The 15,467-nt window shown below is 49.4% G+C and overlaps 2 protein-coding genes and 1 long non-coding RNA gene across 3 annotated transcripts in view; 2 read left to right on the top strand and 1 right to left on the bottom strand.

Annotated features, from left to right (window-relative positions):
* NAPRT (nicotinate phosphoribosyltransferase) overlaps positions 1 to 9,822 on the top strand; it is a 34,433-nt gene extending 24,611 nt beyond the window's left edge. Inside the window, exons 9-13 of the mRNA XM_079984368.1 lie at positions 1,311 to 1,391; positions 3,205 to 3,307; positions 5,051 to 5,208; positions 7,344 to 7,451; positions 9,380 to 9,822. Coding sequence (XP_079840494.1) covers positions 1,311 to 1,391; positions 3,205 to 3,307; positions 5,051 to 5,208; positions 7,344 to 7,451; positions 9,380 to 9,439 — 510 coding nt within the window. The 3' untranslated portion in view covers positions 9,440 to 9,822. The remainder of the gene's footprint in view (positions 1 to 1,310; positions 1,392 to 3,204; positions 3,308 to 5,050; positions 5,209 to 7,343; positions 7,452 to 9,379) is intronic.
* Positions 1 to 12,270, top strand: part of LOC307220579 — a 71,762-nt gene extending 59,492 nt beyond the window's left edge. The window contains exon 3 of the long non-coding RNA XR_013840945.1: positions 9,993 to 12,270. This is a non-coding gene — a long non-coding RNA (uncharacterized lncRNA). The remainder of the gene's footprint in view (positions 1 to 9,992) is intronic.
* A 1,249-nt stretch (positions 12,271 to 13,519) lies between these two features.
* LOC307221036 (uncharacterized protein) lies at positions 13,520 to 14,956 on the bottom strand. The gene has a single exon (XM_079985176.1). It carries the CDS (start codon positions 14,563 to 14,565, stop codon positions 13,849 to 13,851), a length of 717 nt encoding a protein of 238 aa, XP_079841302.1. The 5' UTR covers positions 14,566 to 14,956; the 3' UTR covers positions 13,520 to 13,848.
* Between the last annotated feature and the right edge of the window lie 511 nt (positions 14,957 to 15,467).

Consider the following 15,467-nt stretch of genomic DNA (forward strand, 5'->3'; position numbering starts at 1 on the left):
CCAGTCTAGCTGCCGCATTCTGGATTAGTTGTAGTTTCCTGGTCACCTTCAAAGGTAGCCCCACATAGAGCGCATTGCAGTAGTAGCTATCGTGGTCCTTTCTGGGCCATCCCTTAGGCAGCAAGACGAAAATTGTCATTTTCCTGAGTCATGCAGGGTGATGCAGCGGTTTCACCCTCAAAAGCCTAGCGATTAAGTAGATTCCACACACAAGACTTTGAAGATGGCTCTTCGCTTGCAGGATAAAGGTAAAGGTAAAAGGGACCCCTGACCATTAGGTCCAGTCGTGGCCGACTCTGGGGTTGCGGTGCTCATCTCGCTTTATTGGCCGAGGGAGCTGGCATACAGCTTCCGGGTCATGTGGCCAGCAGGACTAAGCCGCTTCTGGCAAACCAGAGCAGCACATGGAAATGCCGTTTACCTTCCTGCTGGAGTGGTACCTATTTATCTACTTGCACTTTGACGTGCTTTTGAACTGCTAGGTTGGCAGGATCGAACTGCTAGGTTGGCAGCTATTAAAAGCAGCTTCCTGCATGTATACTGAGTCCAGTGGAATGCGTTTCTCTCCCTTGAGCCCAGGAGAGGGTCTTCTTGCTGCCAAAACTCCTTCGTTGCAGTGCGTAAGCTGTCGGTCCACAGCTCTGTCTGTCCACACAAACTCTAATGGGCACGACGTGTCCACAGTCAGCAAAAGAATGCCATCAGCTTGATTGTAAACCACAAGCAAAACTCAGAGCGGTAAAATGAATCATTTACCAATGAGAAAAACTGAAAATAATGTAAGACTTTGAAAAAGTTAAAATAGCGATAGTGTGAAAAATTATTAAAACACATACCAGCTTTCTAAACAGCATGTTGCTTTACAGTGTTTTGCGAGCTGTTCAGTGATTCTTTATATAATATAAAGTGGTCTAAAACATAAATAAATATGATTCTCTCCTTTTTGCAGATGATTGGGGGAAGGCTGAGGTTGAGATGCTTTTTATTTATTTGTTTGTTCATTCCATAGGCTTCTGAGCCATCTTTCAAAACCTAATTATTTTTCCAAAGTAGCAATTATCTCATGGCCAAGTAGGCTGAGAGCTAAGGGCCTCTGGTCTATTTAGAGCAAGCTGTTCTAACTTTTACTCTGCCAGATCTTTTTTGTGGCAGGAGAAGGCGTTGAAACTGACCTCCTTTGGAGTTTCTGAGAGTTTCGGCATGTTCCCGAGGCGGCTGGCTGCTGTGTGGGACGCAGAGAAGCGCCTGCGATGCCCATTAGCCGAGGGCGGACAACTCAATTGTCCTCTTTTGCTGTGTCCTCTTGCCAGGGAAATGAAATAGACATGATTGGCGTGGGCACTCACCTGGTGACATGCACACTTCAGCCGTCCCTCGGCTGCGTCTACAAGGTAAGCCAGTTCTTCCCCAATGATGCGCTTGCAGGGCCAGAATCCCTTGGGCTCTGTGGTTCTGGTCAAATCTATCCTCTAATGATTAACAGAGGGGGAAAGAGAGTAACCTTTATGAGCCTGCTGGCATGTTGTTGTTGTTGTTGTTACTTAGTCATGTCCGACTCTTCGTGACCCCCTGGACCAGAGCACGCCAGGCACTCCTGTCCTCCACTGCCTCCCGCAGTTTGGTCAGACTCATGTTTGTAGCTTCAAGAACACTGTCCCACCATCTCGTCCTCTGTCGTCCCCTTCTCCTTGTGCCCCCCATCTTTCCCAGCATCAGGGTCTTTTCCAGGGAGTCTTGTCTTCTCATGAGGTGGCCAAAGTCTTGGAGCCTCAGGTTCATGATCTGTCCTTCCAGTGAGCACTCAGGGCTGATTTCCTTCAGAATGGAGAGGTTTGATCTTCTTGCAGTCCATGGGACTCTCAAGAATCTCCTTCAGCACCAGAATTCAAAAGCGTCAATTCTTCGGTGATCAGCCTTCTTTATGGTAGCTGTTCAGAAACAGGGGGATGCATTGGGAGACAGAAATGTATACGCCAGCCTTTGGCAAGCTGGGGCCATCCAGGTGTTTTGGACTACAACTCCCATCAGCCACAGCCAGCACGACTGATGGGAGTTGTAGTCCAAAGCTTGCCAAAGGCCAATAAGAGCATTATCTACTAGCAGTTGAGGCATTAAAGGAGGACTTGGGCTGGGTCTCTCTCTCTCTCTCTCTGTTTGTTTGTTTGTTTGTTTGTTGCTTTCTTTCTCTCATCGAAACAGCGTATTTGATCTCCTAACTCAGATCCATCGAAATCTATTCTTCGGGTCATGGAGGATGATCACTATGCAGCACCCAGATGTTGTATGGAAGCTCGACCTTTCTAAACCACTAGCAAGAGCTTCCTGCACATTTTTAAACCTTGAGGACTAGAAGATTGTTTCTTCTTCCTTTAATGAAGGCAAAGCTTTTCACATTTCTGCAGCCTGCATTTCCTTCCTAATCTCACCCTGTGCAGCATCAGAGCACCTTGGGTGCAAAAAAAATTTTTTTACTGCCACTTTAAAGGTAAAGGGACCCCTGACCGTTAGGTCCAGTCGTGGCCGACTCTGGGGTTGCGGCGCTCATCTTGCTTTCCTGGCCGAGGGAGCCGGCGTACAGCTTCCAGGTCATGTGGCCAGCATGACTAAGCTGCTTCTGCCGAACCAGAGCAGCGCACGGAAACGCCGTTTACCTTCCCGCTGGAGCGGTACCTATTTATCTACTTGCACTTTGACATGCTTTCGAACTGCTAGGTTGGCAGGAGCAGGGACCGAGCAACGGGAGCTCACCCCGTCGCGGGGATTCAAACCGCCGACCTTCTGATCAGCAAGCCCTAGGCTCTGTGGTTTAACCCACAGCACCACCCGCATCCCTGAATGCCACATTAATGATATCCAAATATAGACTATTCCGGGAGCCTTGGGTTCTATATAATACCTCTTCCTCCCCACCCACCAAATTTACCTGCCTGCCTGTCACCTCTCTCTGCTCCGTAATTCCCACCATCAGCATCGGATCGCTTTAAAGCTCCAGGAACTGCAAGAACAACAAGTAGATTTGATTCCTTGAAAGAGATTCCGCCTGAGCACCGTGTTTAATAGGGTGGCCCACATACTCCCACCGTGCATTTGCCTGCCTGCCTGCCCCCGTCCTGTCTCCCCATCCTTCCCTCCATCAGTATTGCCATTATCCTAAACAAAAACCAGGTTGCTTCCATGAACAACTGCCTGTCTCTCCGTCCGTAGCTGGTGGAGGTGAATGGTTCCCCGAGACTGAAGGTGACGGAAGACAAAGAGAAGACAACCTTACCTGGAAGTAAGCGAGTCTACAGGCTCTGGGATGCTGCAGGTGAGATTCTGGGGACTGATTTTCAAACATAGGAAAAAGGAGGTGCCTTCTGTTCTAAGAGTCCATTGCTCTCTGTATTATAATAATAATAATAATAATAATAATAATAATAATAATAATAATAATAATAATTTTATTCATACCCCGCCCTTCCTGGTTCAAAAACCGGGCTCAGGGCAGCTAAAAACAAATTTTAAAACACTTAATTGTGAAAGCAGCATAAAATACAGTATAAAAACATGAATAACAATAAAATTCAAAATTCAGAAATCAATTAGATAATCCCCAGGGCTAGCTGGCTGAATTGGCTGAATTGGGCCAGCGAGGAGACCAGGGGAGAATTAGCTGTGGGGTCTCAAAGCGGGTAATCTTCATAAAAAGGGGAAGGGGAGGGAAGGAAGGGGAATAAAAGATCAGGCTGAATTCAAATTAAAGGCCAGGCGGAATAGCTTTGTCTTACAGGCCCGATGGAAGGAGGTGTAACACCAAAGAGGTGTTAGGCCCAGAGGTCTAGCAGAAGTCTTCAAGTCTAGAGGGCAAATAGTTCTCCATCAGTGTCCCTTCTTCAAGTATTTTTGCTTGGCTGGAAATCAAAGAATCGTAGAATTGAGTTGGAAGGGACCCGCGGGTCATCTAGCCCAACCCCGTGCTGTGTAGGAATCTCAGCTAAACATCCATGACAGCTGGCCACCCAACCTCTGCTTAAAAAACCTTATGAGGAACGGTTGAGGGATTTGGGTATGTTTATCCTGGAGAAGAGGAGACTGAGAGGAGATCGGATAGGCCTTCTTCAGCTATCCAAAAGGATGCCGCATGGAGGATGGAACAAGCTTGTTTTCTCCTGCTCTGAAAGGTAGGATTCGAACTCATGGGTTCAGGTGACAAGAAAGGAGATTCCGACTAAACATTCGGAAGAACTTTCTGGGGCAAAGAGCCATTCAGCTGTGGACTTGGGGGACCATCTGCTAGGGAGTCTTTAGCTGTGATTCCTCTATTGCCGGGGTTGGACTAGCCAGAGTGGTGCATGCTCTAGTTATCTCTCGATTGGACTACTGCAGTGCGCTACACGTGGGGCTACCTTTGAAGGTGACCCAGAAACTACAACTAATCCAGAATGCGGCAGCTAGACTGGTGACTGGGAGCAGCCGCCGAGACCACATAACACCGGTCTTGAAAGACCTACGCTGGCTCCCAGTACGTTTCCAAGCACAATTCAAAGTGTTGGTGCTGACCTTTAAAGCCCTATACGGTCTTGGTCCTGTATACTTGAAGGAGCATCTCCACCCCCATCGTTCTGCCTGGACACTGAGGTCCAGCGCTGAGGGCCTTCTGGCGGTTCCCTCCCTGCGAGAAGCCAAGTTACAGGGAACCAGGCAGAGGGCCTTCTCTGTAGTGGCACCCACCCTGTGGAACGCCCTCCCACCAGATGTCAAAGAGAAGAACAACTACCTGACTTTTAGAAGACATCTGAAGGCAGCCCTGTTTAGGGAAGCTTTTTAATGTTTAATAGGTTATTGTATTTTAGTGTTCTGTTGGAAGCTGCCCAGAGTGGCTTGGGAAACCCAGCCAGATGGGTGGGGTATAAATAATAAATTATTATTATTATTATTATTATTATTATTATTATTATTATTGATAACCCTTGGGGGGTCCTTCCAACTCTACAGTTCTGTGGTTCTATACCTGGCCTTTCACTGTCATTCCTCTCTTTTGGTCACGATCCTGCCCTTCTTTTGCTTGCAGGCTTCCCATGCATGGATCTCATGACTTTGGAAAATGAACCTCCTCCAAGGGCCGGGCAGGAGGTGGACTTCTGGCTGGTGGGAACAACCCAGGAAGCTGGAAAAGTGACTCCTTCAGCAGTCGAAATGCTGAACCGCGTCTACCTCAAAGATGGGCAGGTGGGGAAGAAGACCCCTGTGGTCCTTTCTTTGCAAGACTTCATGTGGGCCGATGTTGGTTTGCATTTAGGGCTGCTTCTGTAGACGGTTCGGAAACTTCAGCCGGTGCAGAATTCAGCGGCCAGGAAGCTCAGAGAATCAGAGAGAATCATAGAGTTGGAAGAGCCCACAAGGGCCATGGAGTCCAACCCCCTGCCAAGCAGGAAACACCATCAGAGCACTCCTGACATATGGTTGTCAAGCCTCTGCTTAAAGACCTCCAAAGAAGGAGACTCCACCACACTCCTTGGCAGCAAATTCCACTGTCAAACAGCTCTTACTGTCAGGAAGTTCTTCCTAATGTTTAGGTGGAATCTTCTTTCTTGTAGTTTGGAACCATTGCTCCGTGTCAGCTTCTCTGGAGCAGCAGAAAACAACCTTTCTCCCTCCTCTATGTGACATCCTCCTTTTATATATTTGAACATGGCTATCATATCACCCCTTAACCTCCTCTTCTGTCTTGCTCTCCGGAGCAAGACAGTTTAAGCATATGACACCAATGCACTGGCTGCCAATTAGTTTCCGGGCCCAATTCAAAGTGCTGGTCTTGACCTGTAAAGCCTTAAACGGATCAGGACCGCAATACCTCAAGGACCGCCTCTTTCCATATGAACCTACCCAGACCCTGAGATCATCTTCTGATGCCCTTCTTTGTGTGCCTCCTCCTTGAGAGGTCTGGAGGGTGGCAACACGAAAACGGGGCCTTCTCTGCAGTGGCTCCCTGCTTGTGGAATGCTCTCCCCAGGGATGTTCCCCTGGCACCTTCATTATACACCTTTAGGCACCAGGCATAAACGTTGATTTGATGCCCTTTTCAATTTTTTTTTTTTTTTGTGAGGGGCGGGCTATTGGGTTGCTGTTTTTATTTTTATTAAGTATTTTGTGGCTTTATATTTTGATTTTTCTCTGTGAACCGTGCTGAGACCCCCGGGTATAGGGCGGTATATAAATTCAATAAACCACAATAATAATTTATGCCATCCTGCAGCATAGAGCCTTGTGTCTTCTGGCCAGGGTGGGGTCAGAGCCCAAATGAGAGAGAAGTAAAATATTTTGGGGCTCCTTGAAGATCCCAGTTCTCACTTGGGTGGTCAGTTTGGGTGCAGAGAGTTGGAAGAGGAAAGCAGTTTCTCTGTCTGTCAGCCATTGTTGTGCCATGTGACTAAACCGGGCAGAACAGCTGTTATTTGGCGATGCTTAAAATATAAAAAAATTGCTGTGTCCTTTTACCCTGAATGGCACCTTCCTGTCTTCCTAAGCAGGGTTAAGTACCATGCATCCATTGCAATGCTAGATAAACCTCCTGATTGACTGATGATTGCATTATTGACTATAAGGATAATGGGTAAGGTAAAGGTAAAGGGACCCCTGACCATTAGGTCCAGTCGTGGCCGACTCTGGGGTTGCGGCGTTCATCTCGCTTTATTGGCCAAGGGAGCTGGCGTACAGCTTCCGGGTCTGGTGGCCAGCATGACTAAGCCACTTCTGGCGAACCAGAGCAGCGCACGGAAACGCTGTTTACCTTCCCGCTGGAGTGGTACCTATTTATCTACTTGCACTTTGACGTGCTTTCGAACTGCTAGGTTGGCAGGAGCAGGGACCGAGCAACGGGAGCTCACCCTGTCGAGGTGATTCGAACCGCCAACCTTCTGATCGGCAAGTCCTAGGCTCTGTGGTTTAACCCACGTCCCATCAGGATATTGAGTATTGAACCCCAATATAAAGAAAGGAGATTGTAACTAAAAATCAGGAAGAACTTTCTGGCAGTACGAGCTGTTGGACTCTCCTTCTCTGGAGGTTTTTAAGCAGAGGTTGGATGGTCATCGGTCCGGGATGCTTTTGCTAAGATTCCTGCATTTCAGGGGGTTGGACTAGATGACCCTCGGGGTCCCTTCCAGCTCTATAATTCTGTCATTCTCTGTCCCCAGCAACGTATTGTTCTTTGCCTCAGGCAGCCAAGATGTCTTGGGATCGCCTCTGGTTGGCAGACAGTTCCCAGCTCCTGAATTAGATGAGATTTTGGTCTGCTCTTAGGACTTTATTCCTGATTCTACAACATTTTGAAATGCTTTCCTTCTGCCTTTCCCACCCTGAAGGTCTGCCAGCCACTCCCCAGCCTTGTGGAGATCAAGGACCATGCGCAGGCGTCGCTGAACAAACTCAACCCTGCGCACAAGAGACTGAAGGACGTGGAGACCTACAAGGTACAAAGGGGCCTAACGATGCTGATTCAGAATCTCTTAATGTGGATAATAATAATAATAATAATAATAATTTATAATAATTTATACCCCGCCCATCTGGCTGAGTTTCCCCAGTCACTCTGGGCGGCTCCCAATCAAGTGTTAAAAACAATACAGCATTAAATATTAAAAACTTCCCTGAACAGGGCTGCCTTCAGATGTCTTTTAAAGATAAGATAGCTGCTTATTTCCTTCACATCTGGTGGGAGGGCATTCCACAGGGCAGGTGCCAGTACCAAGAAGGCCCTCTGTCTGGTTCCCTGTAACCTCACTTCTTGCAATGAGGGAACGGCCAGAAGGCCCTCAGAGCTGGACCTTAGTGTCCGGGCTGAACAATGGGGGTCACTGCATCCTCTTAAACCAGGGTTTCCCAGACTTGGGTCTCCAGCTGTTTATGGACTACAAGTCCCATCATCCCTAGATAGTGGGACCAGTGGTCAGGGATGATGGGAACTGTAGTCCAAAAACAAGGGGAGACCTGAGTTTGGGAAACAATACAAATTATAGACAGCTAAAAGCGTAAGGTCTTTTAAGCTCTCTGCCTTGTTTTTTGGGGGGGCGCAAGGCCTTCTCAGCGCTCTAGGAGCACTGGGATTCTTTCTCTACCATTTTGCACCGAGGCCGCAGTTCCAAGCGTTTGAGCATACAAGCTTCTTATGTGTACGTGAAAGCCTCAGAACGAAAGCCAGATTTAGGTTTGACGAGGCCCTAAGCTACTGAAGGTAATGGGGCCCTTTATATGTCCAGCTGTCCTTTGTCAACAACAAATTGTCGCTGTTTTTGGTGTTGAATATATGCTACAGTAATACCTCCGCAAACGTCTGCCTTGTCTAGCGTCCATTCCGGCGAACGTGCGCGGCAAACCTGGAAGTACCGGAATGGGTTACTTCTGGGTTTGCCACTCGCGCATGCGCAGAAGCGCAAACCACTCCGTGCACTGCGTCCTTTTCGGCTAGCTGGCCACAAAACGAGGTATGACTATATATGGTAATTTATGGACCTAATACAGTGGACACTCGGGTTGCGATTCAGCGCTTCTGCTCATCCGCAAAGCGTGATTTAGTGCTTTGCGCATGCGCGACCACTGAAACCTGGAAGTAACCAGTTCCAGTACTTCCGGGTTTTGGCGGTCCGCAACCCAAAAAAAACGCAACATGAAGCGTCTGTAATCCGAGGTATGACTGTAGGTATCTCAAGCCATTTGTACATGTTGCCGTGCAATCAGTCCATGCAGAATGTAGGCACCCTATATATAAAAATGAGCAAACCAGTGATATTTTAGGGAGCGGGCTAGCAGGCGGTGCCCATGACTTACATCCTAGGAGCCTACACAACACAAAACACTGTTACTGTATGTACGTTTTATTTTATTTGTTTTTATCTTATATTTTGGAAATGTAGATCCAGGGGTTTTTTTTCCCCTTTAATTTTTTTGGGGCCCCCAAGAGAGTGAGGCCCTAAGCTATAGCTTGTTTGGCTTATATGTAAATCCGTCTGTGCTTGGCATTCCCTCCTGCTGAGCCCAAGCACTCCCTCCCTGCCTGGATAGCTCAGCTGGTTAGAGTGTGGTGTTGAAAATGCCAAGGTTGCAGGTTTGAATCCCCATATAGGACGGCTGCATATTCCTGCATTGCCTAGATCTTAGGTAGGCAAACTAAGGCCTGGGGGCCGGATCAGGCCCAATTGCCTTCTCAATCCGGCCCACAGACGGTCCAGGAATCAGCATGTTTTACATGAGTAGAGTGTGTCCTTTTATTTAAAATGCCTCTCTGGGTTATTTGCAGGGCATAGGAATTCGTTCATTTCCACCACCGCCACACCCAAAATATAGTTCCCTTCCATCTCCTACAATTCTGTGATCCCTCTTTCTCAACTTCTCCTGCTCTCAGGTTGCTGTGACAGAAAAGCTCCATCAGCTTCTCCTTGATCTCCAGAGGCGCAGCCACTGACCCGCAAAGCCTTTTCCCGTGCCCAGCCACCACCACCGCCTCATCACTTACAAATGCAGCACCTTTCCTGTGCCTTAAGAACTGAAAGTGCCCCTTTACACTCAACGGATCTGTCTAGGAATGTATTGCACACTGCCAGTGTGGGAATTGGGGAGGGGGGGGGCTGGGAGCAAAGCTCATGAATGGAGAGCTTGAGGAGCACCTGTAGGACAGGTTTCTGCAGGTAAGAATTCAGTTCCGGGAGCTTGCAGGCTGGCTGCTATTTTCTAGTGGGACTCAAAATCACCTGCTGGCAGATTCAGGTTGCACAAGTTGCTTGGGGGACCTTACACAGCAAACTCCACACACACACACACCCCGGGCAAAAAAAAAAAGACTGGACTTTTTACAATAGTAGAGATCCACGTGGGTGGTGCTGTGGGTTAATGAAGGAGCAGAGAGAGGTGGCAGGCAAATTTGGTGGGTGGGGGTGGGGTGGGGAGGAAGAGGTATTATATAGAACAAAAGGCTCCTGGAATAGTCTATCTTTGGATACCATTAATGTGGCAGTAAGGGATGTGGGTGGTGCTGTGGGTTAAACCACAGAGCCTAGGACTTGCTGATCAGAAGGTCAGCGGTTCGAGTCCCGTGAGCTCCCGTTGCTCGGTCCCTGCTCCTGCCAACCTAGCAGTTCGAAAGCACACCAGTGCAAGTAGATAAATAGGTACCGCTCCGGCGGTAAGGTAAACGGCGTTTCCGTGCGCTGCTCTGGTTCGCCAGAAGCGGCTTAGTCCTGCTGGCCACATGACCCGGAAGCTGTACGCCGGCTCCCTTGGCCAATAAAGCGAGATGAGCGCCGCAACCCCAGAGTCGGCCACGACTGGACCTAATGGTCAGGGGTCCCATTACCTTTTACTGAGAAAGTTGTGGGGCAACGCTTGCTTTGACTCCAGGTCACCCACAAACAAATGAGGGGGGATGCTTATTCAATAGCCAATGTTGCCTCGTCTAACCTGCAAACAAATCAGGATGAGTTCTCCATAAAGCAGGTTGCCCTGGAAGCACCCAAAAGACTACAGCATGTGCAGGTAAAGTGATATTTGCCTTGAAACTGGAGCAGGAAAACAAGAGGCAGAAATAGTGCTCCAGGAAAATAGGGACATGGGCTTTCCAGCGAGGATTTTCCCCACTGGGTTGGCGAGCCCTCTCCCCCCTCTCAATATTTAGCACTCTGGGGTGAAAACAGGTCGGAACTGCAACAAAATGTTGCAGTTTATCCCCCTCTGCCCCCGGTGCAGCATCCTCCCAGGTACTACAAGCTGCAAGGGTCTCAGTTCACTCCGCACCCCCCCTCCAGCTGTCAGGGCTGGAGTCAAGACGCAGGTCCACAAGAAAGGAAGCAAATCTGATGCCAGTGAAATTAACTCTTTATTCAATGGAAGGAGATACAACTCAGCCTAGTGGTTTCAGCAAACCTTCCCAGGTGGCCCTGCCCCTCTGGAGCAGTTGTCCCTGTCTTCCACCCTCTCTAAGCCTCCTCCCTCTCTCAGATGTTTTCCAAGCAGCCTCAAACTTCATTTCTGCACCTCTGGCCTCTTTTCTGCCCTCATTGTTCTGTGCCTTGTTGGAGACCAGGGGAAAAAGGGAGACTGACTCCCTGGATTTTTCTGCCATCTCCTCTGCTTCAGCCTTGGAGTCTGAACTGCTCTCTGTCACAGGCTCTTCCTGTTCACTAAACCCAGTCGCCCCCTCGGCATTCATCATCTCTGGCCTCTCCTGTGTCTCGCCACCAAAGCCCTGGCTCTCAGCCTTCCTCCTCCAGGGTTTCCGGAGGGGGGGGGGGATTCCCCAGCAGGTGCTTCCCCCGACTCCTCTGCCTCCAGCCAGTCCCTGACACCTGAATTGAATTTTATTATTACGGTCACAGACCAGTTCCGGCTCACTTACAATATCAGGAAAATCATAAAACACAACAGGAATTCATTGAATTGCAGTTGGGTTTAACAGAGACCATACAGATATAGCGGCAGTTTAAAATATATATTAAATCTTGATCACTAAAATATAACCTAAAGTTGTCATTTAAAACCTTAATCGTTTTGGTAGTACAGCTTGTTCCCTAAGTTTTAGGGTCATCGCACAGAATTTGGGCACCCTGAGCATGATCTCTAGATCCTTGTCCTCTACCAGGAGTTTTAGACATTGAAGTTCGGACCCGTTTGGAGATTTTTGTATAATAGGAGTGATAAATACCGAGCGTATATCCCCAGAGAAACGGCAGCGTAACAAGACATGAGAGACAGTTTCTACCTCCATCAAGCTGCAGGGGCACTCGTTCCACCTACGGTTTACCCTCGAATCTGCAATCTGTCCCTGACACCCGTTTTCCTTTCCCAATGGACATTTGACATTCCATGGCACCCACTGAACATGCTCGGTCCTTACCGGGCTGGGTTTATGTGTTTGTGTCCCCCTGCCCACCAATGTACTACTGCAAATCTTGCATTAAGATACACCCCTCTCGTTCCTCGCGGATCCTGTTTTGACTCCATTGCCGCCGCCACCAACCACCCGAGTTTGGTGACAGAGGTCAGCTGCGATTCTAAACAGGAGCATCCAAACAGGACTAACCTATTGTGGCATAGACAGATTTAACAGTGCCTTGAATGTTAGCAATCCTGGCTTTTATACCTGCATGAGAACATACTGGACTGCCTGTACGCCCCTCTTAATTTTTGCGTGTGGCTTAACGATCAAATTGCACCAGTCTTTAGGGGAAACGGCATCGCTTTCAAATAAATGCGTATAAATTTCTGTACGCAAGAGAAATAAATTGTGCAATCCTTATTCTAGACATGTGTGTCTGTCTTGTCTGTTGCAATATGGATTTGGAATTTATGGTTTTTGCTATGGATTAGGTTCTGCCCTGGCAAGATGGAGAAATAGCAGATTTGCACCCCCAGCTGTTGGGGAAACCGTGAGTTTAGTCAAGTTAGGGGTGGGGAAGCTTTGACCCTCCAAATGTTGCCAAACTACAACTCCCATCATCCCCAGCAAACATTGCAAGCGGCAAGAGATGGGAATTCAGAAATATCTAGGGTTCCAAAGGTTCCCCGCAACCTGATTTAAGCATCTTTGCTGGCTCTTTACCACGGCACTGAAATGCGAGTTTCAAAAATGCTGGGAGAAACCAGGGAAAGCTGCCATCTTTTGCACGCTTGCTTTTGGAAGCAGCGTTGGGGCAAGTGGTTTGACCTGCAAAGTTTCAAAACTTTGTTCTGCCTTTCACCCACCATTTGCAAATAAAGGCATCGCCTTTTCCAAAAACCAGCAGGGCGATTTTAACATCAAAAGACGTGCGACCGTATTTCCAAAGAACAAGCCGTTCTTTGCAAACGGTACTTGGAATGAGCTTGGCGGAATGACGCTTGTGTTGTGTACCTTTCCCCAAAGGAATATGGCACGCATAGTTCTCATTTTGTCCTCACCACAGATGTGAAGTCAGCTAGGCCCCAAATTAGTGGCTGTCTCAAGGTCACCTAAGTGGACTTCATTGGATGTGAACCCGTCTCCTAGGTTGTCTGAACTTCACCTGAAAGCAGTTCCCACAATTGCTGGGTGAACCAAAATATACATTTAAGTTCCATTTTGGGGAGTTCAATCGGGTGAGAGCAGATTGATGGGCAGGTTCAATGTGCACAGCTGATACCTGTGCCAAGGGCTGAACCAGGTGGGCTGCCAGATGATCGACAGGTGGGTGGTCCCACTCACCTGTCAAAGTTGCAGGGGGGGAGATAAAGATCCAGCCCACCAAGGCAGCATTTCTAGCAGGGGCCTCTCCAAGTTCAGATTCCGGCATGCTAGGCAGAAATTGTACCCCTGGGCTACGCTAGACTTGTCCACCCTATTCCTTTATGGGGCTGGAGACTTTTGATCCCAAATAACCCCGTAACAGCCACACAAGCAGATACACCCCTCCCCTGCCCCTGGGATTTATTCTGAAATCTTTAAAAAGTGACCCTCTTTCAACCCCAGCCAGCTTTTTCAAGCTTTTAATGCAATTCCCCCCTAAAATAAAATTAAAAACACCAAACGAGAAACCAGATAGAAGAAGTCTAATTTATTGAAACAAGCCAACAAACACGCCAATAAATGCTCAACTCTTTGGGTTCACATTTTTCAAAAGCGTCGGCAAGCAGGAATAAAGGTTTCAAAAGTCAACATGCAACAACGGTTGCCAGAAGGCCCTCCAGATCATCTTTTCCTTGTACTTCTGTGTAGTTACTTTTCACCAACAAGCACAAATAACAACGCACTTGAAATGAACAAAACCAGAACCGCTCCTTAAACAAAGACCCCAAAGAGGCGCAAAACGCTTTCACAGCATCCCCGCAGAGAAGTGCCGCGCCAGGAACCGTCGGGCAACTTTTTCAGACGGCAGCTCCCTTCTCCGGGCTGGAAGAACGCGATTTGGATTTGGATTTCTCCTTCTCCGCGGGCGGCAGGCTCTCCTTCTCCGCCGGCGGCAGGCTCTCTTTCGCCGTCCCGGGGGCGTCGGAAGCCTTGAGGATGGTAATGGGGATGGTCCTCTCCCCGACGGACTTTGGGACCAGGCGCGGCGCCTCGATGCTGAGACACCCCAACTCGGAGGAGAAGTTGCAAGCCAGCGCCTCGATGTTGGCGTCTCCGGGCAGCAAGACCTCTTTGCGCACCTCGCGGAACTCGTGCGAGACGCAGCCGTCCGTCCCCTCGGTTTTCTTGTCGTGCTTGGCGCTCACCGTCAGCTTCCTGCCTTCCACCTTCACCGACAGCTCCTCGGGCTCGAAGCCGGTCACGTCCAGGGAGTACAGGTAGTCGCTGGTGCCGTCGTCCTCGTCCTCGTCGTCGTCCAGGCAGCGCCTGTCGACTTTCCTGCCGCGGCTCCTTCGCCGCCGGCCTTCGCGCCGCGTGGCCAGGCACGGGTACGCGTCCACTAGCACCACGCGCATCTTCTCCATCTCTTCCAAGTGGTTCTGCATGTCCACCACCAGCTGGTCCAGGAGGCTCCGAGGGGGCATACCCACCGGCACGTACTGGACGCAGGAGTCCCGGCCCGACGTGCGCGCCAGGGCGCGCCGAGGGCGGCAGTCCCGGGAGAAGCTCGCCATGCGCTGCCGTCGGGCGAACCTCGGGGCAAAGCGTCTCCCTCGCTTCGCCTGCCCGCCCCGACGGGACTCTCCCCGGGCTTTTGGCGCCTTCTCGACGGGGGGAAGAGCCCAGGCAGCTGCCAGCCGCGGCCCGGAGCGAGGAGGTGGGAGAAGCGCGGCGGCTTGGCTGCCCGCGCTCTCCTTGCAAAACGGGCGCGCTCGCCGTCGGGTCTGCAGAGCCTGAGCTTTGCGCGCCGTCTTGCAACCTCGCTTTGCAAGCGGCGGTGCTGCTATTGTGTAGCCAAAGTTAAGCCCCTTTACGCCGCGTGCCCCGTTTGAGTGTTTGGGACTTGGGCAGCACGCTTGTCCGTGATGCGCCCTTCTGCAAATAAAAGCAGCCGTTTTCAAGGGGGCTAGACGTGGGTGCAAGTAAAGTGCATCTAGACAGCCCGCCTGCTCGCCCAGGCAATTGTTGCAAACAATAAATGCAACATCGGTATTTTGCAAAAAGCATTTCCCCCCTGCAATAACGTGAGAGAAGGCTGCTTACAGCTGCATTGAAGGTATTTCAGGGTATTTGCATTTTTAAAAAAAATGAACTGCGTCCATGTTTTTGCTATGCATGTCCATTTGCAGTTATCTTCAGGAGAGCAGGAGGCAGGGTCAGCACCTAAAGAAATGATTGGGATTACATCTGCAGGCAACACATTTAGTATTCCTGGAAACGCTTGGGTTTTCTCCCTCAAACGTAGCTTTGCAGCAGCCACTGGACGATGTTGCCTCCTTTTAGCTTAATGTACTGTACTTACCGTGTTTGCCACTTTTCCACACTACAGAGTGCCCAAAGCACCTCACAACAGATATTAGGGGTGCCATGAAGCCTGGAGACTTCTGCACAACTGCTTTAAGTGCAAGTGGAGAGC

The sequence above is a fragment of the Podarcis cretensis genome (genome assembly GCF_951804945.1).
Source record: "Podarcis cretensis genome assembly, chromosome: 7".
In the NCBI taxonomy this organism is placed as follows: Eukaryota; Metazoa; Chordata; class Lepidosauria; order Squamata; family Lacertidae; genus Podarcis; species Podarcis cretensis.

Bases quoted from the DNA above. Each gene is read 5' to 3' on its own strand.
- LOC307221036 (XM_079985176.1), bottom strand. From the start codon at position 14,565: ATGGCGAGCTTCTCCCGGGACTGCCGCCCTCGGCGCGCCCTGGCGCGC.